The sequence below is a fragment of the Scyliorhinus torazame genome, chromosome 22 (assembly GCF_047496885.1).
Source record: "Scyliorhinus torazame isolate Kashiwa2021f chromosome 22, sScyTor2.1, whole genome shotgun sequence".
Classification (NCBI taxonomy): domain Eukaryota; kingdom Metazoa; phylum Chordata; class Chondrichthyes; order Carcharhiniformes; family Scyliorhinidae; genus Scyliorhinus; species Scyliorhinus torazame.
Genome location: NC_092728.1, coordinates 109422863 through 109446582, shown reverse-complemented (window position 1 = coordinate 109446582; position 23720 = coordinate 109422863). Strand labels below are relative to the sequence as shown.

Below are 23720 nucleotides of genomic sequence, written 5' to 3'. Positions count from 1 at the left end.
GGGTCAGCCCCCTTTGCTCATGTCCCTGCTGCTGCTACCAGGTTGCAGAAGGGGATCCCGCAAGGTTCCTGGGAATTTAGTGGGCTCGGGATATACAGAAGCACGAGGAATTCAGCCCCTTTGAGCCCACTACACCATTCATTGTGATCATGGCTGATCCCATCCTGGCCTCAACTCCACCGTCCTGCCCGTTCTCCATAACCTTCCAACATAGAAAATACAGCACAGAACAGGCCCTTCGGCCCACGGTGTTGCGCCGAACCTTTGTCCGAGATTAATCATAGATTATCATTGAATTTACAGTGCAGAAGGAGGCCATTCGGCCCTTTGAGTCTGCACCGGCTCTTGGAAAGAGCACCCTACCCAAACTCAACACCTCCACCCAACACCAAGGGCAATTTTGGACACTAAGGGCAATTTATCATGGCCAATCCACCTAACCCGCACATCTTTGGACTGTGGGAGGAAACCGGAGCACCCGGAGGAAACCCACGCAGACACGGGGAGGACGTGCAGACTCCGCACAGACAGTGACCAAGCCGGAATCGAACCTGGGACCCTGGAGCTGTGAAGCAATTGTGCTATCCACAATGCTACCGTGCTGCCCTTAAGAACAAATTAATCTACACTATATCATTTTACCGTAATCCATGTACCTATCCAATAGCTGCTTGAAGGTCCCGAATGTTTCCGACTCAACTACTTCCACAGGCAGTGCATTCCATGCCCCCACTACTCTCTGGGTAAAGAACCTACCTCTGATATCCCCCCTATATCTTCCACCATTCACCTTAAATTTATGTCCCCTTGTAATGGATTGTTCCACCCGGGGAAAAAGTCTCTGACTGTCTACTCTATCTATTCCCCTGATCATCTTATAAACCTCTATCAAGTCGCCCCTCATCCTTCTCCGTTCTAATGAGAAAAGGCCTAGCACCCTCAACCTTTCCTCGTAAGACCTACTCTCCATTCCAGGCAACATCCTGGTAAATCTCCTTTGCACCTTTTCCAAAGCTTCCACATCCTTCCTAAAATGAGGCGACCAGAACTGTACACAGTACTCCAAATGTGGCCGTACCAAAGTTTTGTACAGCTGCATCATCACCTCACGGCTCTTAAATTCAATCCCTCTGTTCATGAACGCGAGCACACCATAGGCCTTCTTCACAGCTCTATCCACTTGAGTGGCAACTTTCAAAGATGTATGAACATAGACCCCAAGATCTCTCTGCTCCTCCACATTGCCAAGAACTCTACCATTAACCCTGTATTCCGCATTCATGTTTGTCCTTCCACTTCCTCAACCTCACACTTTTCAGGGTTAAACTCCATCTGCCACTTCTCAGCCCAGCTCTGCATCCTATCTATGTCTCTTTGCAGCCGACAACAGCCCTCCTTACTATCCACAACTCCACCAATCTTCGTATCGTCTGCAAATTTACTGACCCACCCTTCAACTCCCTCATCCAAGTCATTAATGAAAATCACAAACAGCAGAGGACCCAGAACTGATCCCTGTGGTTTGCCACTGGTAACTGGGATCCAGGCTGAATATTTGCCATCCACCACCACTCTCTGACTTCTATCGGTTAGCCAGTTCGTTATCTAACTGGCCAAATTTCCCACTATCCCATGCCTCCTTACTTTCTGCAGAAGCCTACCATGGGGAACCTTATCAAATGCCTTACTAAAATCCATGTACACTACATCCACATGCTTGGTCACCTCCTCAAAGAATTCAATAAGATTTGTAAGGCAAGACCTACCCCTCACAAATCCGTGCTGACTATCCCCAATCAAGCAGTGTCTTTCCAGATGCTCAGAAATCCTATCCTTCAGTACCCTTTCCATTACTTTGCCTACCACCAAAGTAAGACTAACTGGCCTGTAATTCCCAGGGTTATCCCTAGTCCCTTTTTTGAACAGGGGCACGTCATTCGCCACTCTCCAATCCCCTGGTACCACCCCTGTTGACAGTGAGGACGAAAAGATCATTGCCAACGGCTCTGCAATTTAATCTCTTGCTTCCCATAGAATCCTTGGATATATCCCCTCAGGCCCGGGGGACTTGTCTATCCTCACGTTTTTCCAAAATGCCCAACACATCTTCCTTCCTAACAAGTATTTCCATGACCTTACCAATCTGTTTCACACTGTCCTCTCCAACAATAGCGCCCCTCTCATTTGTAAATACAGAAGAAAAGTACTCGTTCAAGACCTCTCCTATCTCTTCAGACTCAATACACAATCTCCCGCTACTGTCCTTGATCGGACCTACCCTCACTCTAGTCATTCTCATATTTCTCACATATGTGTAAAAGGCCTTGGGGCTTTCCTTGATCCTACCCGCCAAAGATTGGCCCTCTCTTAGCTCTCCTAATCCCTTTCTTCAGTTCCCTCCTGGCTATCTTGTATCCCTCCAATGCCCTGTCTGAACCTTGTTTCCTCAGCCTTACATAAGTCACCTTTTTCCTCTTAACAAGACATTCAACCTCTCTTGTCAACCATGGTTCCCTCACTCGACCATCTCTTCCCTGCCTGACAGGGACATACATATCAAGGACACGTAGTACCTGTTCCTTGAACAAGTTCCACATTTCACTTGTGTCCTTCCCTGACAGCCTATGTTCCCAACTTATGCACTTCAATTCTTGTCTGACAACATCGTATTTACCCTTCCCCCAATTGTAAACCTTGCCCTGTACCTATCCCTCTCCATTACTAAAGTGAAAGTCATAGAATTGTGGTCACTATCTCCAAAATACTCCCCCACTAACAAATCTATCACTTGCCCTGGTTCATTACCAAGTACTAAATCCAATATTGCCCCTCCTCTGGTCGGACAATCTACATACTGTGTTAGAAAAGCTTCCTGGACACACTGCACAAACACCACCCCATCCAAGCTATTTGATCTAAAGAGTTTCCACTCAATATTTGGGAAGTTAAAGTCACCCATGACTACTACCCTGTGACTTCTGCACCTTTCCAAAATCTGTTTCCCAATCTGTTCCTCCACATCTCTGCTACTATTGGGGGGCCTATAGAAAACTCCTAACAAGGTGACTGCTCCTTTCCTATTTCTGACTTCAACCCATACTACCTCAGTAGGGTGATACTCCTCGAACTGCCTTTCTGCAGTTGTTATACTATCTCTAATTAACAATGCCACCCCCCCCCCCCCACCTCTTTTACCACACTCCCTAATCTTATTGAAACATCTATAACCAGGGACCTCCAACAACCATTTCTGCCCCTCTTCTATCCAAGTTTCTGTGATGGCCACCACATCGTAGTCCCAAGTACTGATCCATGCCTTAAGTTCACCCACCTTATTCCTGATGCTTCTTGCGTTGAAGTATACACACTTCAACCCATCTCCGTGCCTGCAAGTACTCTCCTTTGTCAGTGTTCCCTTCCCCACTGCCTCATTACACGCTTTGGCGTCCTGAATATCGGCTACCTTAGTTGCTGGACTACAAATCCGGTTCCCATTCCCCTGCCAAATTAGTTTAAACCCTCCCGAAGAGTACTAGAAAACCTCCCTCCCAGGATATTGGTGCCCCTCTGGTTCAGATGCAACCCGTCCTGCTTGTACAGGTCCCACCTTCCCCAGAATGCGCTCCAATTATCCAAATACCTGAAGCCCTCCCTCCTACACCATTCCTGCAGCCACGTGTTCAACTGCACTCTCTCCCTATCCCTAGCCTCGCTATCACGTGGCACCGGCAACAAACCAGAGATGACAACTCTGTCTGTCCTGGCTTTCAACTTCCAGCCCAACTCCCTAAACTCGTTTATTACCTCCACACCCCTTTTCCTACCTATGTCGTTGGTACCAATGTGCACCACAACTTCTGGCTGCTCCCCCGCCCCCTTAAGGATCCTGAAGACACGATCCGAGACGTCCCTGGCCCTGGCACCCTACCTTCCGGGAGTCTCGCTCGCGACCACAGAATCTCCTATCTATTCCCCTAACCATTGAATCTCCTACAACTATTGCTTTTCTATTCTTCACCCTTCCCTTCTGAGCCCCAGAGCTAGACTCAGTGCCAGAGATCTGGCTGCTAGGGCCTTCCCCCGGTAGGTCATCCCCCCCCCCCCCAACAGCATCCAAAACGGTTTACTGTTTTGAAGGGGAACGGCCACGAGGGATCCCTGCACTGTCTGCCTGTTTGTTTTTTTCCCCCTGACTGTAACCCAGCTATTCTTGTCCTGTACCTTGGGTGTGGTTACCTCCCTGTAACTCTTCTCAATCACCCCCTCTGCCTCCCGGATGATCTGAAGTTCATCCAGCTTCAGCTCCAGTTCCCTAACACGGTCTTTGAGGAGCTGAAGTTGGGTGCACTTCCCGCAGGTATAGTCAGCGGGGACACCGGTGGTATCCCTCACCACCCACATCCTACAGGAGGAGCATGCAACTGGCCTAGCCTCCATCCCCTCTTACCTGACAGAATATAGCTGCCCTGTGGACTAACTAGATCTCCGCCCTCCGACTCTGCTCCCAGTCAGCTGCACTCTGTAAACTCCTGGCTCTCTTCTCACTCTTTGCGGAAATGTAGGAAACAAAATGAAAGGAGCACCTTACTCCCTCCTCACCCAACTCCCTCAGCCACCAAACTCTCACTATAGCACTCAAAATGCACCAAATTCAGCACTCCCTCAGCCACCAAACTCTCACTATAGCACTCAAATGCACCAAATTCAGCACTCCCTCAGCCACCAAACTCTCACTATAGCACTCAAATGCACCAAATTCAGCACTCCCTCAGCCACCAAACTCTCACTATAGCACTCAAATGCACCAAATTCAGCACTCAGTGCAAACAAAGTCTGCACTGTAGGGGAACACTTTTATACTGTGAATCTAGCCTCTGAAAACTGGCTAATCCAATTAACTAATTAACAAGCTCCAGCTGCAAGTGCCTCGAAGTAGAAGCTTGTTTAAAGCTGATTCAAATTCACCTTCTTCTAAACCAAACAGCAACTTTTAAGTTAATTAACTAAATAAAAGAAAGACTAAACTTGAGATAAAAATGAAGCCTTATACTCCCTCGGTCACCAAACTCTTACTATAGCACTCAAAAAGCACCAAATTCAGCACTCAGTGCAAACCCATTAAAAATCCGTCTATCTCCTTAAATTTACTCACTGTCCCAGCATCCACCACACTCTGGGGATAGTGAATTCCACAGATTCACATCCCTTTGGGAGAAGTAGTTTCTCCCCTTCTCGGTTTTGAATCTGCTAACCCTTATCCTGAGACTACGACCTCTGGTTTTAGAAAGCCCCACAAGAGGCAGCATCAGCTCCACGTCTACTTTATCCAGACCTTTTAGCATCGTGTACACCTCAATTAGATCTCTCCTCATTCTTCTAAACTCTGGAGTGTATCGGCCTAAACTGCTCAATCTCTCCTGGTACGACAAACCCCTCGTCACTGGAATCAATCCAGTGACCCTCCTCTGAACTGCCTCCAATGTCACTACATCTTTCCTCAAATAACGGGACCAAAACTGTGCCCAATACTCCAGGTGCAGTCTTACCAATGCCTTGTCCAGTTGTAACAACACTTCCTTACCTTTATACTCAATTCCTTTTGCTATAAATGCCAACATTCCATTCACTTTCCTTATAATCTGCTGCACCTGCTTGTTTTCTGCAATTCATGCGCAAGGACACCTCTCTGCCTCGGAGCTCCCCAAAGTCTCTCCCCATTTAGATAACAAGTTGCCTTTCCATTTTTTCCGACCAAAGTGAATGACCTCACACTTACCCAAGTTAAACTCCATCTGCCACATTTTGGCCCACTCTCCTAACCTATCTGTATCCATTTGTGAAGTTCTTATTTCCTCATTGTAACTCACTGTCCCACCTATTTTAGTGTCATCTGCAAATTTGACCATAGGACCTTCTATCCCTGTATCCAAGTTATTAATATATATTGGGGCCCAAGGACCGAACCCTGTGGCACCCCACTAATTACATCTTGCTAACCAGAAAAGGACCCATTTATCCCAACTCTGTCAATTAACCAGACTTCTATCCAAGCTAATAAGTCACCCATAATCCCATGTGATCTAACCTTGTGTATTAACCTTTTGTGTGGCACCTTATCAAACAATAGAATCCCTACAGTGCAGAAGGAGGCCATTCAGCCCATCGAGTCTGCACCAGCCATCTGAAAGAGTACTCTACCCAAGCTCACCCCCTGCCCTATCCCAATAACCCCAGAACCTAACTTACACATCTGTGTAAGATGAACTCCCATCTGAAATGCCTTCTGGAAGTCCAGATATATTACACCTGCAGCATCCACATCATCCACTCTGCTTGTTACACCTTCGAAGAACTCTAGCAAAATTAGTCAAACAGGATTTCCCCTTCATAAACCCATGCTGACTGATGGATTAGGTTTTGATTTTCCAAATGTCCTGTTATTACTCCTTAATAATGGATTCAAACAATTTCCCAACTAACCTATAGTTTCCTATTTTCTGCCTCTTTTTGAATAAGGGCATTACAGTTCTGTCAAAATTTACCTTTGTTCTTTTCATGACATTTTTTAGTAACCCTTTGTTGATCTTTAAAAGTTTCCCAATCTTCCAGGTTTCCACTTGCCTTTGCAACATGGTATGTCTTCATTTTTGTCTTTGCTATCTTTAACTTCCTTGCTTAGCCATGGATGATTTTTCTTCCTTTACAATCTTTCTTCCTCTCTGGAATATATTTTAGTTGTGAGGAATTGAATATCTCCTTAAACAACTGCCTCTGCTCATCAACTGTCTTCCCTTTCGTCTTCCTGCCCAATCCACTAGGGCCAAATCTATCCTCCTGCCTATGTAATTACATTTGTTCAATTCCAGAATGCGAGTGTGGGACTCCAGTTTCTCGCCCTCAAACTGAATTTGATCATGCTATGATCACTTTTTCCTTGAGGATCCATAACTATGAGGTCATTAATTAATCCCTCCTCATTACACAATATCAGATCCAGAATAGCCTGCTGCCTGGTTGGTTCCAGAATATATAGCTCCAAGAAACAATGTCTCATACATCCAATGAACTCTCCCTTGAGGTTCCCCATGCCAATTTGATTAATCCAGTATATACATATATTAAAGTCACCCATGATTATAGAGTACTTTCTTACAAGCCCCCGAGTATTTCTTGGTTTATACTGTGCCCCGCTGCAGAACTAGTGTTTGGGGACCAATAGATTATTCCCACCAGGGATTCCTTTCTCTTGGTATTTCTTATTTCTTCCCAGACTGATTCCATGTGTTGATCTCAGTCTCTCACAACAGCACTGATCCCTTCTTTCACTAGGAAAGGTACACCACCTCCACCTTCAGGATTCTCGATCCTAGTCATAGAGAACAGTGTCAATGCCCCGAACTATACTATCCCCAATTACAACTGCATTTATTCTCTCTCCCCCCCCCACTCAAATGGCTCCATGTTCCAGTGCTGTGGTCAGTTTGCTTATCTCCCTGCAGTCCCTGCTCTCGTCCACACAGGAGCGAGAATTTGGACAAGGACAGGGGGCCAAGGCTCCTGCAACCCTACTGGACCCCTCTCCCTACCTCAATCGCAGTCACACCCTCCTGTCCCTGACCACTGGCCAAATTCAACATAGTTAAACTAAGGGCTGTGACTGCCTCGTGAAACAGTGTCCAGGTAACTCGCCCCCTCCCTGATGTGTCGCAGAGACCAAATCTCAGAATCAAGCTCATCAACCCTGAGCCAAAGTCCAACCAACCTTGCTACAGATGGGCTCACTGGGAACCACAATGGGGACCACCATCTCCCACACCATGCAGGATCATGATCTCCCACATCATGCAGGAACAACACATCGCCTGACCCTGCATCATTATTTTATTGAATTCGTTTTTCTTTTTTTTTAAATTTCCAACTGGATTTTAGTTTTTTTAATCCACAAAATATTTCTCCTTTTTCCCATTAATCTGAAAGCAATTTAAAATATGTTATGCAAATTAGCAGATACTTGCCAACCAATGAATTTATTGTTTTCCTGTGACATTACTACTGGATATTTTTCATACTCCGTTCCCTGCCCGAGTAGAGGTGTCTCTCCCAGGTCCGCCTATCTCCGTTCCCTGCCCGAGTAGAGGTGTCTCTCCCAGGTCCACCTGTCCTCTCCCTGCCCGAGTAGAGATGTCTCTCCTAGGTCCGCCTGTCTCCGTTCCCTGCCCGAGTAGAGGCATCTCTCCCAGGTCCGCCTGCCTCCGTTCCCTGCCCGAGTAGAGGTGTCTCTCCCAGGTCCGCCTGTCCTCTCGCTGCCCGAGTAGAGGTGTCTCTCCCAGGTCCGCCTGCCTCCGTTCCCTGCCCGAGTAGAGGTGTCTCTCCCAGGTCCGCCTGTCCTCTCCCTGCCCGAGTAGAGGTGTCTCTCCCAGGTCCACCTGTCCTCTCCCTGCCCGAGTAGAGGTGTCTCTCCCAGGTCCACCTGTCCTCTCCCTGCCCGAGTAGAGGTGTCTCTCCCAGGTCCGCCTGCCTCCGTTCCCTGCCCGAGTAGAGGTGTCTCTCCCAGGTCCACCTGTCCTCTCCCTGCCCGAGTAGAGGTGTCTCTCCCAGGTCCACCTGTCCTCTCCCTGCCCGAGTACAGGTGTCTCTCCCAGGTCCGCCTGTCTCCGTTCCCTGCCTGAGTAGAGGTGTCTCTCCCAGGTCCGCCTGTCCTCTCCCTGCCCGAGTAGAGGTGTCTCTCCCAGGTCCGCCTGTCTCCGTTCCCTGTCCGAGTAGAGGTGTCTCTCCCAGGTCCGCCTGTCCTCTCGCTGCCCGAGTAGAGGTGTCTCTCCCAGGTCCGCCTGTCCTCTCGCTGCCCGAGTAGAGGTGTCTCTCCCAGGTCCGCCTGTCTCCACTCCTCCATTTTCACCAAACTCCTGCTGCTCTCAGTGGCAGCACTGAAGGATCCCAAGGCAAGGCCGCTAATTCCAGGCTACTTGTACTGGATTAAACCAGTTGTCTAATTAACTGGTTTCAGCTGAGACCCTGTAAACTCCTGTTTTAAAGCTGCAACTCATCGTTAGCCAGTGAAAAGGGCAAATTTTAGTTAATGGCTAAATTAAGGAACAAACCACACTTTTGATTGAAATTAGCCCTAAAATTCAATTATTCCTTGAGACTCTGTTGAGAACCTGCCTCCCATCCATTGACTCCATCTACACCTCCCGCTGCCTGGGGAAAGCGGGCAGCATAATCAAAGATCCCTCCCACCCGGCTTACTCACTCTTCCAACTTCTTCCATCGGGCAGGAGATACAGAAGTCTGAGAACACGCACGAACAGACTCAAAAACAGCTTCTTCCCCACTGTTACCAGATTCCTAAATGACCCTCTTATGGACTGAACTGATCTCCCCGCACCTCTTCTCTTCTGAGTAGCACTGTCTCCGTAAGCTTCACCCGATGCCTGTGTCCATGTATTTACCTTGTGTATTGATCCTATGTCCTATATATTTTCATATATGGAGGGTCTGCCTGGAATGTAGGCAGAACAATACTTTTCACGATTGTCACAATAAATCTAAAGCCTCCCTATTTCACCAAACTCCAGCTGCACGCTGAAGCAACAAAGGAGCACCCAGTGCAGACCCTCCGAGCATGGGGGTCCATAGTCTGAATTGCTCCTTCCACCCCTGAGCAACCACACGATCGGCATGGTTATCTCAGACAGCCCTCTGGACAGATTCTTCATCCTGGTCTGATCTGTTTGTATGCAGAGGTAGCTCTCGCTGACCTCATACTGTAAATCTCTGTGACTCTTCACTCTGAAGTGCACTGCCTGGCAGCCAGGGGACAGATCGGACTGTTCGGTGAAGATTCCAACTCCCTCAGTGTCACTCAGTAACCCCTCTCCCCCAGCACCCAGTGTCACTGACTGTATCTCTACTGATGTTAATCCAGCTCCCTCACACTGTCACGCAGTAACCCCTCTCCCCCAGCACCCTGTGTTACTGACTGTATCTCTACTGATGTTAATCCAGCTCCCTCGCACTGTCACTCAGTAACCCCTCTCCCCCAGCACCCTGTGTTACTGACTGTATCTCTACTGATGTTAATCCAGCTCCCTCGCACTGTCACTCAGTAACCCCTCTCCCCCAGCACCCTGTGTTACTGACTCTATCTCTACTGATGTTAATCCAGCTCCCTCACACTGTCACTCAGTAACCCCTCTCCTCCAGCACCCTGTGTTACTGACTGTATCTCTATTGATGTTAATCCAGCTCCCTCACACTATCACTCAGTAACCCCTCTCCCTCAGCACCCTGTGTTACTGACTGTATCTGTACTGATGTTAATCCAGCTCCCTCACACTGTCACTCAGTAACCCCTCTCCCCCAGCACCCTGTGTTACTGACTGTGTCTCTACTGATGTTAATCCAGCTCCCTCACATTGTCACTCAGTAACCCCTCTCCCCCAGCACCCTGTGTTACTGACTGTATCTCTACTGATGTTAATCCAGCTCCCTCGCACTGTCACTCAGTAACCCCTCTCCCCCAGCACCCTGTGTTACTGACTGTATCTCTACTGATGTTAATCCAGCTCCCTCGCACTGTCACTCAGTAACCCCTCTCCCCCAGCACCCTGTGTTACTGACTGTGTCTCTACTGATGTTAATCCAGCTCCCTCACACTGTCACTCAGTAACCCCTCTCCCCCAGCACCCTGTGTTACTGACTCTATCTCTACTGATGTTAATCCAGCTCCCTCACACTGTCACTCAGTAACCCCTCTCCTCCAGCACCCTGTGTTACTGACTGTATCTCTATTGATGTTAATCCAGCTCCCTCACACTATCACTCAGTAACCCCTCTCCCTCAGCACCCTGTGTTACTGACTGTATCTGTACTGATGTTAATCCAGCTCCCTCACACTGTCACTCAGTAACCCCTCTCCCCCAGCACCCTGTGTTACTGACTGTGTCTCTACTGATGTTAATCCAGCTCCCTCACATTGTCACTCAGTAACCCCTCTCCCCCAGCACCCTGTGTTACTGACTGTATCTCTACTGATGTTAATCCAGCTCCCTCACACTGTCACTCAGTAACTCCTCTCCCCCAGCACCCTGTGTTACTGACTGTATCTCTACTGATGTTAATCCAGCTCCCTCACACTGTCACTCAGTAACCCCTCTCCCCCAGCACCCTGTGTTACTGACTGTATCTCTACTGATGTTAATCCAGCTCCCTCACACTGTCACGCAGTAACCCCTCTCCCCCAGCTCCCTCACACTGTCACTCAGTAACCCCTCTCCCCCAGCACCCTGTGTTACTGACTGTATCTCTACTGATGTTAATCCAGCTCCCTCGCACTGTCACTCAGTAACCCCACTCCCCAGCACCCTGTGTTACTGACTGTATCTCTACTGATGTTAATCCAGCTCCCTCACATTGTCACTCAGTAACCCCTCTCCCCCAGCACCCTGTGTTACTGACTCTATCTCTACTGATGTTAATCCAGCTCCCTCACACTGTCACTCAGTAACCGCTCTCCCTCAGCACCCTGTGTTACTGACTGTATCTCTACTGATGTTAATCCAGCTCCCTCACACTGTCACTCAGTAACCCCTCTCCCCCAACACCCTGTGTTACTGACTGTATCTCTACTGATGTTAATCCAGCTCCCTCACACTGTCACTCAGTAACCCCTCTCCCCCAGCACCCTGTGTTACTGACTGTGTCTCTACTGATGTTAATCCAGCTCCCTCACATTGTCACTCAGTAACCCCTCTCCCCCAGCACCCTGTGTTACTGACTCTATCTCTACTGATGTTAATCCAGCTCCCTCACACTGTCACTCAGTAACCACTCTCCCCCAGCACCCTGTGTTACTGACTGTATCTCTACTGATGTTAATCCAGCTCCCTCACACTGTCACTCAGTAACCCCTCTCCCCCAGCGCCCTGTGTTACTGACTGTATCTCTACTGATGTTAATCCAGCTCCCTCACACTGTCACTCAGTAACCCCTCTCCCCCAGCACCCTGTGTTACTGACTGTATCTCTACTGATGTTAATCCAGCTCCCTCACACTGTCACTCAGTAACCCCTCTCCCCCAGCACCCAGTGTTACTGACTGTATCTCTACTGATGTTAATCCAGCTCCCTCACACTGTCACTCAGTAACCCCTCTCCCCCAGCACCCTGTGTTACTGACTGTATCTCTACTGATGTTAATCCAGCTCCCTCACACTATCACTCAGTAACCCCTCTCCCTCAGCACCCTGTGTTACTGACTGTATCTGTACTGATGTTAATCCAGCTCCCTCACACTGTCACTCAGTAACCCCTCTCCCCCAGCACCCTCACACTGTCACTCAGTAACCCCCCTCCCCCAGCACCCTGTGTTACTGACTGTGTCTCTACTGATGTTAATCCAGCTCCCTCACACTATCACTCAGTAACCCCTCTCCCCCAGCACCCTGTGTTACTGACTGTATCTCTACTGATGTTAATCCAGCTCCCTCACACTGTCACTCAGTAACCCCTCTCCCCAGCACCCTGTGTTACTGACTGTGTCTCTACTGATGTTAATCCAGCTCCCTCACACTATCACTCAGTAACCGCTCTCCCTCAGCACCCTGTGTTACTGACTGTATCTCTACTGATGTTAATCCAGCTCCCTCACACTGTCACTCAGTAACCCCTCTCCGCCAGCACCCTGTGTTACTGACTGTATCTCTACTGATGTTAATCCAGCTCCCTCACACTGTCACTCAGTAACCCCTCTCCCCCAGCACCCTGTGTTACTGACTGTGTCTCTACTGATGTTAATCCCGCTCCCTCACACTGTCACTCAGTAACCCCTCTCCCCCAGCACCCTGTGTTACTGACTGATGTCCGTGCAGCAACTGGGGGTTGAGGGTGTGGTGGGGTAGATGGATAATATTCTGTATCACATAATAATGTCAGGACCATTACTCACTTCCAGATTCATGAGGCTAAATCTTCCTGTCCCATGGTGTCAGGCCTGGAGGTAACATGAAAAATCGGGTTTGCCATGTCAGGACAGCTCCCGAACGCATCCACTGACAAAGGCCTTTCCCAGGATAGGCTGGAAATGGGTTTGGCTGCCAGGTCTACATTTGGTCTGGCCCCAATTAGGAAAGTTTGTGCAGCCTCAGCATCTCGATGAAGAGATGTCAACACTTGCTATTTTGTTGACAGTTGTCCAGTTACATATTGTCACCATTAGGTGTCTCTGTTGAGTGAGATTCTCCCAACTCATGACCATGGAGACTCTGGGCTGGATTCTCTGCCACCGGTAAGAAGTTCCCGAGGCGGGGGAGAATCCGGCCCCCCCCTCCCACCCCCGTGACCAGCTGATTTATCTTGGATACCAATGCTCCTGGCTGTTGCTCTGCACCACAGTTTCGACAATGGACTGTGGGCTATGGGTGATTATACCTCCTGGTGACCGTCAATCTCACTCGCCCTTCACCGTTACAGGTGCAGAATATGACTCAGTCTATAGAGGTCCTGGACCGACGAACCCAGCGAGACCTGCAGTATGTGGAGAAAATGGAAACACAAATGAGAGGCTTGGAATCAAAATTCAAACAGGTGGAGGAGAGTCACAAAGCTCATCTCTCCCGACAGTTTCAGGTATGAACACGGGGATGGTTTCAGTCTGCTTGGGGGGGCTGGTCTGCGGGACAGAGAAATTTTTGTCAGCCGTGTGTACTCATTGAGTAATTTGGCACCTTACAATGTCGTAGGCTTTGTCACAGTGAGATCCCATTTGAAATGAAATGAAAATCGCTTATTGTCACAAGTAGGCTTCAAATGAAGTTACTGTGAAAAGCCCCTAGTCATCACATTCCGGCGCCTGTTCGGGGAGGCTGGTACGGGAATTGAATCGCGCTGCTGCTCTGCCTTAGTCTGCTTTCAAAGCCAGCGATTTAGCCCTGTGCCAAACCAGCCCCGGTAGCGATTGGCCAAACCAGCAAACAGCCATGAACATCTCTGCCTACAATCGAAAGAACACGAACAGTCAGCCCATCAAACCCCTCCCCCCACACATGCTGTACACAAACTCGGCCACCTCGAACCCCCCCCCCCCTTCCCCTACCAGCCCCACCGACTTGGGAATCTCTCTGCTCTTTCACCCCCCCGCGTGTAATCAGACTGATTGAAATCTTACAATCTCTGACTCCTCCTCAGCAGGTTCCTTTCCGAGGTCCGAAATTAACTTTTGCGGAGGCTGATCCACTTTCGCTGCCCCCTGTGAGCAACTTGTGTTCACCAAGTTTGAAAATCATTGGCTACAAATGCTTCAAGCACAGGAGGAGGCCATTGAGCACATTGGGCTTGTCCAAGCTCTTTGTCAAGGAGAGCAAAGCGGCAGAGATATTGAATAATCACTCAGTGTTTACCAAGGACACCAACGCAGTGGACACGACATTGAAAGAGAAGATTTTTTTTAAGTGAAATTTTTTTTAAGATAGTAAGTGGGGAGGTAATTAATAAACTAACCAAACTTGGGTCGGATAAAACCTGTGGCCCAGTTGGATCACATCCATGTGAATGAAAAGACATTTGGCCGGGGCTAACAGAGGGACTATTACACAAATATAATAGATCAGGGGCGAAATTCTCCGCAATCAGCGCGATATCCGCCGACTGGCACCAAAAACGTCGCGAATCAGTCCGGCATCGCGCCGCCCCAAAGGTGCGGAATCCCTAACGTTAAGGGGCTCGGCCTGCGCCGGACTGATTTCCGCCCCGCCAGCTGGCGGGAAAGGCCTTTGGTGCCCCGCCAGCTGGTGCGGAAATGACATTGCCGGGCGGCGCACGTGCGGGAGCGTCAGCGGCCGCTCACGGCATCCCCGCGCATGCGCAGTGGAGGGAGTCTCTTTCGCCTCCACCATGGTGAAGACCGTGGCAAAGGCGGAAGGAAAACAGTGCCCCCACGGCATAGGCCCGCCCGCGGATCGGTGGGTCCCGATCGCGGGCCAGGCCACCGTGGGGACACCCCCCGGGGCCAGATCGCCCCGCGACCCCCCCAGGACCCCGGAGCCCGCCCGCGCCGCCTTGCCCCGCCGCTAAGTGAGATGGTTTAATCCACGCCGGCGGGACAGGCATTCTAGCAGCGGGACTTCGGATCATCTGAGCCGGAGAATCGCCGGGGTGGGGGGGGGGGGGGGCGTCAACCGGCGCAGCGCAATTCCTGCTCCCGCCGAATATCCGGTGCCGGAGAATTCGGCGGGGGCGGGATTCACGCCAGCCCCCGGCGATTCTCCGACCCGGCGGGGGGTCAGAGAATCTCGCCCCTGATTGGGGAAATGGCCAGAGAATAGGTGGTCAGTTAATGGGATTTTGGTATTGAGAGGGCAGACAGGGTAAACCAGGTGACTTAACTAAATTAGTTTAATGTCACTGACAGGAAAGGTAATTGGCCCAACCTGGGGCTGGTTTAGCACACTGGGCTAAATCGCTGGCTTTGAAAGCAGACCAAGGCTGGCCAGCAGCACGGTTCAATTCCCGTAACAGCCTCCCCGAACAGGCGCCGGAATGTGGCGACTAGGGGCTTTTCACAGTAACTTCATTTGAAGCCTACTTGTGACAATAAACGATTTTCATTTCAATAGATTCCTTACTGAAGCGAAAATGGAAAAACATCTAGAAATGGAATTATAACGATGAGTCATCAGAATGGTTTTCAAAAGTCATGTCATGCTTCACCACCCTTATTGAATTACACAGAACATAGGAGCAGGAAGAGGCCATTCGGCCCTTCGAGCCTGCTCTGCCATTCATTATAATCATGGCTGATCATCCAGCTCAGTAGCCTAATCCTGTGATCCCTTTGCCCTCATTTCTATATCTAACTGCTGCTTTGAATTCTTTGAAGAGTTTGCAAAGCATAGAGAAGGGTCATGCAGCAGATGTAATAAATTTGAATTTTCAAAGAGCCTTCGACATACACATGAATCCGGTCAGAACGTCAGGGGCCGGTAACAGAATGGACAGGAATCTGCCTGCAAACTGTTGGGATTAAAGGTAGTTACTTTGAGGGGCAGTTGATGGGAAGTGGTATTCCCCAGGGATCGATCCCGGGACCCAGAGACGGGAACAAATTGGACTCCGGAATTGGAAGCTGTAACATTCACAGCTGACATCAAATGAGAGAGTGCAGTTATTACTGAGGAAGACTGTGACAAAATACAGGAAGACACTAATAAAACTACAGAATGTAGCTGATAAATAAGCTTCATTGATAGTAAGTGTGAGATGGTACATTTATTCTTTTCTCAGTTACAAAGCCAATGCGCAGAGTGGACAGGCAAAGCCCTTAATCCAGCTCTTTGCTTGCTCCAAAAAACATTTCAAATTCACATTGAATCCAATTCATGGTCCCCACAAAAGAGACATTCTAGATCCAAGCTGACAAGAACCGGCATTTCACCTGGCCTTGGGTACCTGGCCTTGGGTACCTGGCCTTGGGTACCTGGCCTTGGGTACCTGACCTTGGGTACCTGGCATTGGGCACCTGGCCTTGGGTACCTGTCCTTGGGTACCTGGTCTTGGGCACCTGGCCTTGGGTACCTGGTCTTGGGCACCTGGCGTTGGGCACCTGACGTTGGGCACCTGGCCTTGGGCACCTGGCCTTGGGTACCTGGCCTTGGGGACCTGGCATTGGGTACCTGGCCTTGGGTACATGGCCTTGGGTACATGGCCTTGGGTACCTGGCATTTCACCTGGCATTGGGTACCTGGCATTGGGCACCTGGCCTTCGGTACCTGGCCTTGGGCACCTGGCCTTGGGTACCTGGCATTTCTTCTGGCATTGGGTACCTGGCATTGGGTACCTGGCATTGGGTACCTGGCATTGGGTGCCTGGCATTGGGCACCTGGCATTGTGTACCTGGCCTTGGGTACCTGGCCTTGAGTACCTGGCATTGGGTACCTGACCTTGGGTACCTGGCATTGGGCACCTGGCCTTGGGCACCTGGCATTGGGCACCTGGCCTTGGGCACCTGGCATTGGGCACCTGGCATTGGGTACCTGGAATTGAGTACCTGGCCTTGGGCACCTGGCATTGGGTACCTGGCATTGGGCACCTGGCATTGGGTACCTGGCATTGGGTACCTGGAATTGGGTACCTGGCATTTCACCTGGCATTGGGCACCTGGCCTTGGGCACCTGGCCTTGGGCACCTGGCCTTGGGTACCTGGCCTTGAGTACCTGGCCTTGGGCACCTGGCATTGGGTACCTGGCATTGGGCACCTGGCCTTGGGTACCTGGCCTTGGGTACCTGGCCTTGGGCACCTGGCCTTGGGTACCTGGTCTTGGGCACCTGGCATTGGGCACCTGGCCTTGGGCACCTGGCCTTGGGCACCTGGCCTTGGGTACCTGGCCTTGAGTACCTGGCCTTGGGTACCTGGCCTTGGGCACCTGGCCTTGGGTACCTGGCGTTGGGCACCTGGCCTTGGGTACCTGGCCTTGGGCACCTGGCCTTGGGTACCTGGCCTTGGGCACCTGGCCTTGGGTACCTGGCGTTGGGCACCTGGCCTTGGGGACCTGGCCTTGGGTACCTGGCCTTGGGTACATGGCATTGGGTTAATTGGCATTTCACCTGGCATTGGGTACCTGGCCTTGGGCACCTGGCCTTGGGCACCAGGCCTTGGGCACCTGGCCTTGGGTACCTGGCCTTGGGGACCTGGCCTTGGGTACCTGGCCTTGGGTACATGGCCTTGGGCACCTGGCCTTGGGTACCAGGCCTTGGGTACATGGCCTTGGGTACATGGCCTTGGGTACCTGGCATTTCACCTGGCATTGGGTACCTGGCATTTGGTACCTGGCCATGGGCACCTGGCCTTGGGTACCTGGCATTTCTTCTGGCATTGGGTACCTGGCATTGGGCACCTGGCCTTGGGCACCTGGCATTGGGTACCTGGCATTTCACCTGGCATTGGGCACCTGGCATTGGGCACCTGGCATTGGGCACCTGGCATTGGGTACCTGGCCATGGGTACCTGGCCTTGGGCACCTGGCATTGGGTACCTGGCCTTGGGCACCTGGCATTGGGTACCTGACCTTGGGCACCTGGCCTTGGGCACCTGGCCTTGGGCACCTGGCCTTTGGTACCTGGCCTTGGGCACCTGGCATTGGGCACCTGGCATTGGGCACCTGGCCTTGGGCGCCTGGCCTTGGGCGCCTGGCCTTGGGCACCTGGCATTGGGCACCTGGCATTGGGCACCTGGCCTTGGGTACCTGGCCTTGGGTACCTGGCCTTTCACCTGGCATTGGGTACCTGGCCTTGGGCACCTGGCCTTGGGTACCTGGCATTTACCTGGCATTGGGTACCTGGCATTTGGTACCTGGCCTTGGGTACCTGGCATTTCATCTGGCATTGGGTACCTGGCATTGGGTACCTGACCTTGGGCACCTGGCCTTGGGCACCTGGCCTTGGGTGCCTGGCATTGGGCACCTGGCCTTGGGCGCCTGGCTTTGGGTGCCTGGCATTGGGTGCCTGGCATTGGGCACCTGGCATTGTGTACCTGGCCTTGGGTACCTGGCCTTGAGTACCTGGCATTGGGTACCTGACCTTGGGTACCTGGCATTGGGCACCTGGCCTTGGGCACCTGGCATTGGGTACCTGGAATTGAGTACCTGGCATTTCACCTGGCATTGGGTACCTGGCATTGGGCACCTGGCATTGGGTTCCTGGCATTGGGTTCCTGGCCTTGGGGACCTGGCATTGGGTACCAGGCCTTGGGTACATGGCCTTGGGTACATGGCCTTGGGTACCTGGCATTTCACCTGGCATTGGGTACCTGGCATTTGGTACCTGGCCTTGGGCACCTGGCCTTGGGTACCTGGCATTTCTTCTGGCATTGGGTACCTGGCATTGGGTACCTGGCATTGGGTACCTGGCATTGGGTGCCTGGCATTGGGCACCTGGCATTGTGTACCTGGCCTTGGGTACCTGGCCTTGAGTACCTGGCATTGGGTACCTGACCTTGGGTACCTGGCATTGGGCACCTGGCCTTGGGCACCTGGCATTGGGCACCTGGCCTTGGGCACCTGGCATTGGGCACCTGGCATTGGGTACCTGGAATTGAGTACCTGGCCTTGGGCACCTGGCATTGGGTACCTGGCATTGGGCACCTGGCATTGGGTACCTGGCATTGGGTACCTGGAATTGGGTACCTGGCATTTCACCTGGCATTGGGCACCTGGCCTTGGGCACCTGGCCTTGGGCACCTGGCCTTGGGTACCTGGCCTTGAGTACCTGGCCTTGGGCACCTGGCATTGGGTACCTGGCATTGGGCACCTGGCCTTGGGTACCTGGCCTTGGGTACCTGGCCTTGGGCACCTGGCCTTGGGTACCTGGTCTTGGGCACCTGGCCTTGGGTACCTGGCGTTGGGCACCTGGCCTTGGGGACCTGGCCTTGGGTACCTGGCCTTGGGTACATGGCATTGGGTTAATTGGCATTTCACCTGGCATTGGGTACCTGGCCTTGGGCACCTGGCCTTGGGCACCAGGCCTTGGGCACCTGGCCTTGGGTACCTGGCCTTGGGGACCTGGCCTTGGGTACCTGGCCTTGGGTACATGGCCTTGGGCACCTGGCCTTGGGTACCTGGCCTTGGGTACCTGGCTTTGGGTATCTGGCCTTGGGTACATGGCCTTGGGTACCTGGCATTTCACCTGGCATTGGGTACCTGGCATTGGGCACCTGGCCTTGGGCACCTGGCCTTGGGCACCTGGCCTTGGGCACCTGGCCTTGGGCGCCTGGCCTTGGGCGCCTGGCCTTGGGTACCTGCATTGGGTACCTGGCCTTGGGTACCTGGCATTGAGTACCTGGCATTGGGTACCTGACCTTGGGCACCTGGCCTTGGGCACCTGGCCTTGGGCACCTGGCATTGGGTACCTGGCCTTGGGCACCTGTCATTGGGCACCTGGCATTGGGTACCTGGCCTTGGGTACCTGGCATTTCACCTGGCATTGGGTACCTGGCATTGGGTACCTGGCCTTGGGCACCTGGCATTGGGTACCTGGCATTTGGCACCTGGCATTTGGCACCTGGCATTGGGCCCCTGGCCTTGGGCACCTGGCTTTGGGCACCTGGCCTTGGGTACCTGGCCTTGGGTACCTGGCCTTGGGTACCTGGCCTTGGGCACCTAGCCTTGGGCACCTGGCCTTGGGTACCTGGCATTTCACCTGGCATTGGGTACCTGGCCTTGGGCACCTGGCCTTGGGCACCTGGCATTTGGCACCTGGCATTTGGCCCCTGGCATTGGGCCCCTGGCCTTGGGCACCTGGCTTTGGGCACCTGGCCTTGGGTACCTGGCCTTGGGTACCTGGCCTTGGGTACCTGGCCTTGGGTACCTGGCCTTGGGCACCTGGCCTTGGGTACCTGGCCTTGGGCACCTGGCATTGGGCACCAGGCATTGGGCACCTCGCCTTGGGTACCTGGCCTTGGGCACCTGGCATTGGGCACCTGGCATTGGGCACCTGGCATTGGGCACCTCGCCTTGGGTACCTGGCATTGGGTTTGATTCTAGCCAAAAGGCCGAGAAGCAAAAAATAAGGAGGCAACGGAAATGCTGAGTCTAAAACATAGAATCACAGAGGCCCTTTGGCCCATCCATAAGGAGGTCCACTATTCCTTGGAAGTGCTGAGTCTAAATGGGGTAAAGAGTCAGAGGCATCCAGGAGTAGAGATAAACAATCACTAAATTTAGCCACACAAGTTGATAAAGTCGTAAAAAACAAACACTGGGATTGATTTCCAGAGGGATGGAACTGAAAAGCAGAGAAGTTAAATTAAATGTTTGTAGAACCTTTGTTAGACCTCACTTGCAGCTCAGTGTGCAGCTCTGGTCTCCGTATTATACAAACTATATAGAGGCAGCGGAGAAGATCCAAAATTCTTTTACACGGACAATCCCCAAAACTGAGGGGCTGTCAAGAAAGACTGTAGTCTGGGATTCTTTTCTCTGAGAAATAAATGAAATGAAAATCGCTTATTGTCACAAGTAGGCTTCAAATGAAGTTACTGTGAAAAGCCCCTAGTCGCCACATTCCGGCGCCTGTTCGGGCAGGCTGGTACGGGAATTGAACCGTGCTGCTGGTCTGCTTTCAAAGCCAGCGATTTAGCCCAGTGTGTGCTGGGAAGGTGTGATGAAAAGAGGTGGGAGGATGGTCATGTCATCTGGAGCATACATACGAGCACGGACTGGAGCATACATACGAGCACGGACTGGAGCATACATACGAGCACGGACTGTTTGGGCCAGGTGGCCTGTTTCTCAAAGACCATAAGATACAGGAGCAGAAGTTGGCCATTCGGCCCATCGAGTCTGCTCCGTCATTCAAGAGAGCATGGCTGATCTGATAATCCTCAAATCCACTTTACCATCTTATTCCCGTAACCCTCGATTCCTTTACTGATTAAAAATCTGTCTGTCTCAGCCTTGACCATAGTTAACGACCCAGCCTCTACAGCTCTCTGCGGTCAAGAATTCCACAGATTCACTCCCCTCTGAGAGAAGGAATTCCTCCTCCTCCCTGTTTTAAATGGGCGACCCCCTTACTCTGAGATTCTGCCCTCTGGTCCTAGACTCTCCCACAAGGGGAAACAACCTCTCGGCATCGACCCTGTCAAACCCCCCTGAGAATCCTCAATAAGGTCACCTCTCTATCTTCTAAACTGCAACGAGTACAGACCCAACCTACTCAACCTCCTCATAAGAAAATCACTCCCTACCCGGGATCAGCCTAGTAAACCCTCTCTGGACTGCCTCCAATGCCTGTGTATCTTTCCTTAGATAAGGAGACCAAAACTGTTCACAGTATTCCAGGTGTGGTCTAACTAGTGCCGTGTATAGTTTTAGCAAGATTTCCCTACTGTTTATGCTCAATTCCCTTTGGAATTACGGCCAACATTCCATTTGCCTTCCCACTTTCCTGCTGAACCTGCATGCTATTTTTGTGACTTCTGCAGACTAGGACCCCCAAACCCCTCTGTGCTGCAGCTTTCTGCAATCTCTCTCCATTTAAATAATATTCAGCTCCTTTATTCTTCCTACCAAAGTGCATAACTTCACATTTTCTTACATTATATTCTATCTGCCAGGGTTTGGCCCACTCACCTAACCTGGGCGTCATTCTCCGACCCCCCGCCGGGTGGGAGAATGGCCGTTGGCCGCCGTGAATCCCGCCCCCGCCCCCGCCGAAGTCTCCGCTCCCGGAGATTGGGCGGGGGCGGGAATCCTTTATAATGGACTCTAACATTTTCTCAATGACCGAAGCTAAGCTAACTGGCCTTTGGTTTCCTTTTTTCTGCCTTTCTCCCTTTTCGAATAAAGGTGTTACGCTGACAGTTTTCCAATCCTCTGGGACTTTTCCAGAATTTAAGGATTCGCGGAAGATTACCGCCAGTGCACTAATAGCTCTGTAACTACTTCCTTTAATGCAAGCCGACAGGTCCAGGGACTTATCGGCCTTTAGTCCCATTAGTTTTCCGAGTATCCTTGTCTAGTGAAAACGATGTTTAATACACTACCTGCTGTAGTATCAGGTTGTAGCTTCATTGCCAAAGGTTTTCTATCGCCTCTGTGCTACCTGCCCATGTCCTTGTTGAGAGAGAGCAAAGGAATGTTCATCTGGCACGTGGCCTGCAGGTGCATCCCAGACCAAATTGATAAATGTCTCTGTGTCCCCACCCTCTTGAGGCCTCCCTGCCCCACCCAATCAGCCACTCCCCTTCCATCCAAATCGATTGGGGTCAATGGAGTGCTCGTGGCTTCGTCCCAATAGTGATCCTTGTGGTGGGTCAATTGGATATTAATGATTATTAGTTTTGTGTATCCGGCTGTTTTCATGATAGGAATGATGACTGATTGAGAAATGCACCTAGGCCAAATTTCCCAGCAAAATAAACACCTTGACAGGAAAATCACTCACCACCCGAAATTATCACTCACTCATTTCTCATCAAACTCAACACAAATCCATCTGAATGGCCAGCTAAAGCTTGGGAGGCAGTATTTCTACAATAAACTGCCTTTCTCACTCTTCACAGTTCACAGTTCCGTTTAGCCAGTGTGTGTGGGACCCGTACCCCAGTGAGAGTCAGTGTGTGTGGGACCCGTACCCCAGTGAGAGTCAGTGTGTGTGGGACCCGTACCCCAGTGAGAGTCAGTGTGTGTGGGACCCGTACCCCAGTGAGAGTCAGTGTGTGTGGGACCCGTACCCCAGTGAGAGTCAGTGTGTGTGGGACCCGTACCCCAGTGAGAGTAAGTGTGTGTGGGACCCGTACCCCAGTGAGAGTCAGTGTGTGCGGGACCCGTACCCCAGTGAGAGTCAGTGTGTGTGGGACCCGTACCCCAGTGAGAGTCAGTGTGTGTGGGACCCGTACCCCAGTGAGAGTCAGTGTGTGCGGGACCCGTACCCCAGTGAGAGTCAGTGTGTGTGGGACCCGTACCCCAGTGAGAGTCAGTGTGTGTGGAACCCGTACCCCAGTGAGAGTCAGTATGTGTGGAACCCATTCCCCAGTGAGAGTCAGTGTTTGTGGGACCCGTACCCCAGTGAGAGTCAGTGTGTGTGGGACCCGTACCCCAGTGAGAGTCAGTGTGTGGAGCTGTACCCCAGTGAGAGTCAGTGTGTGTGGAACCCGTACCCCAGTGAGAGTCAGTGTGTGTCGGACCCGTACCCCAGTGAGAGTCAGTGTGTGTGGGACCCGTACCCCAG

At 51.5% G+C, this 23720-nt stretch overlaps 1 protein-coding gene across 1 annotated transcript in view; it reads left to right on the top strand.

The window, feature by feature from the left end:
• LOC140399361 (noelin-like) overlaps positions 1-23720 on the top strand; it is a 48901-nt gene that overhangs the window by 7707 nt on the left and 17474 nt on the right. Inside the window, exon 3 of the mRNA XM_072488933.1 lies at positions 13470-13625. Within this exon, the coding sequence (XP_072345034.1) occupies positions 13470-13625 (156 nt within the window). The remainder of the gene's footprint in view (positions 1-13469; positions 13626-23720) is intronic.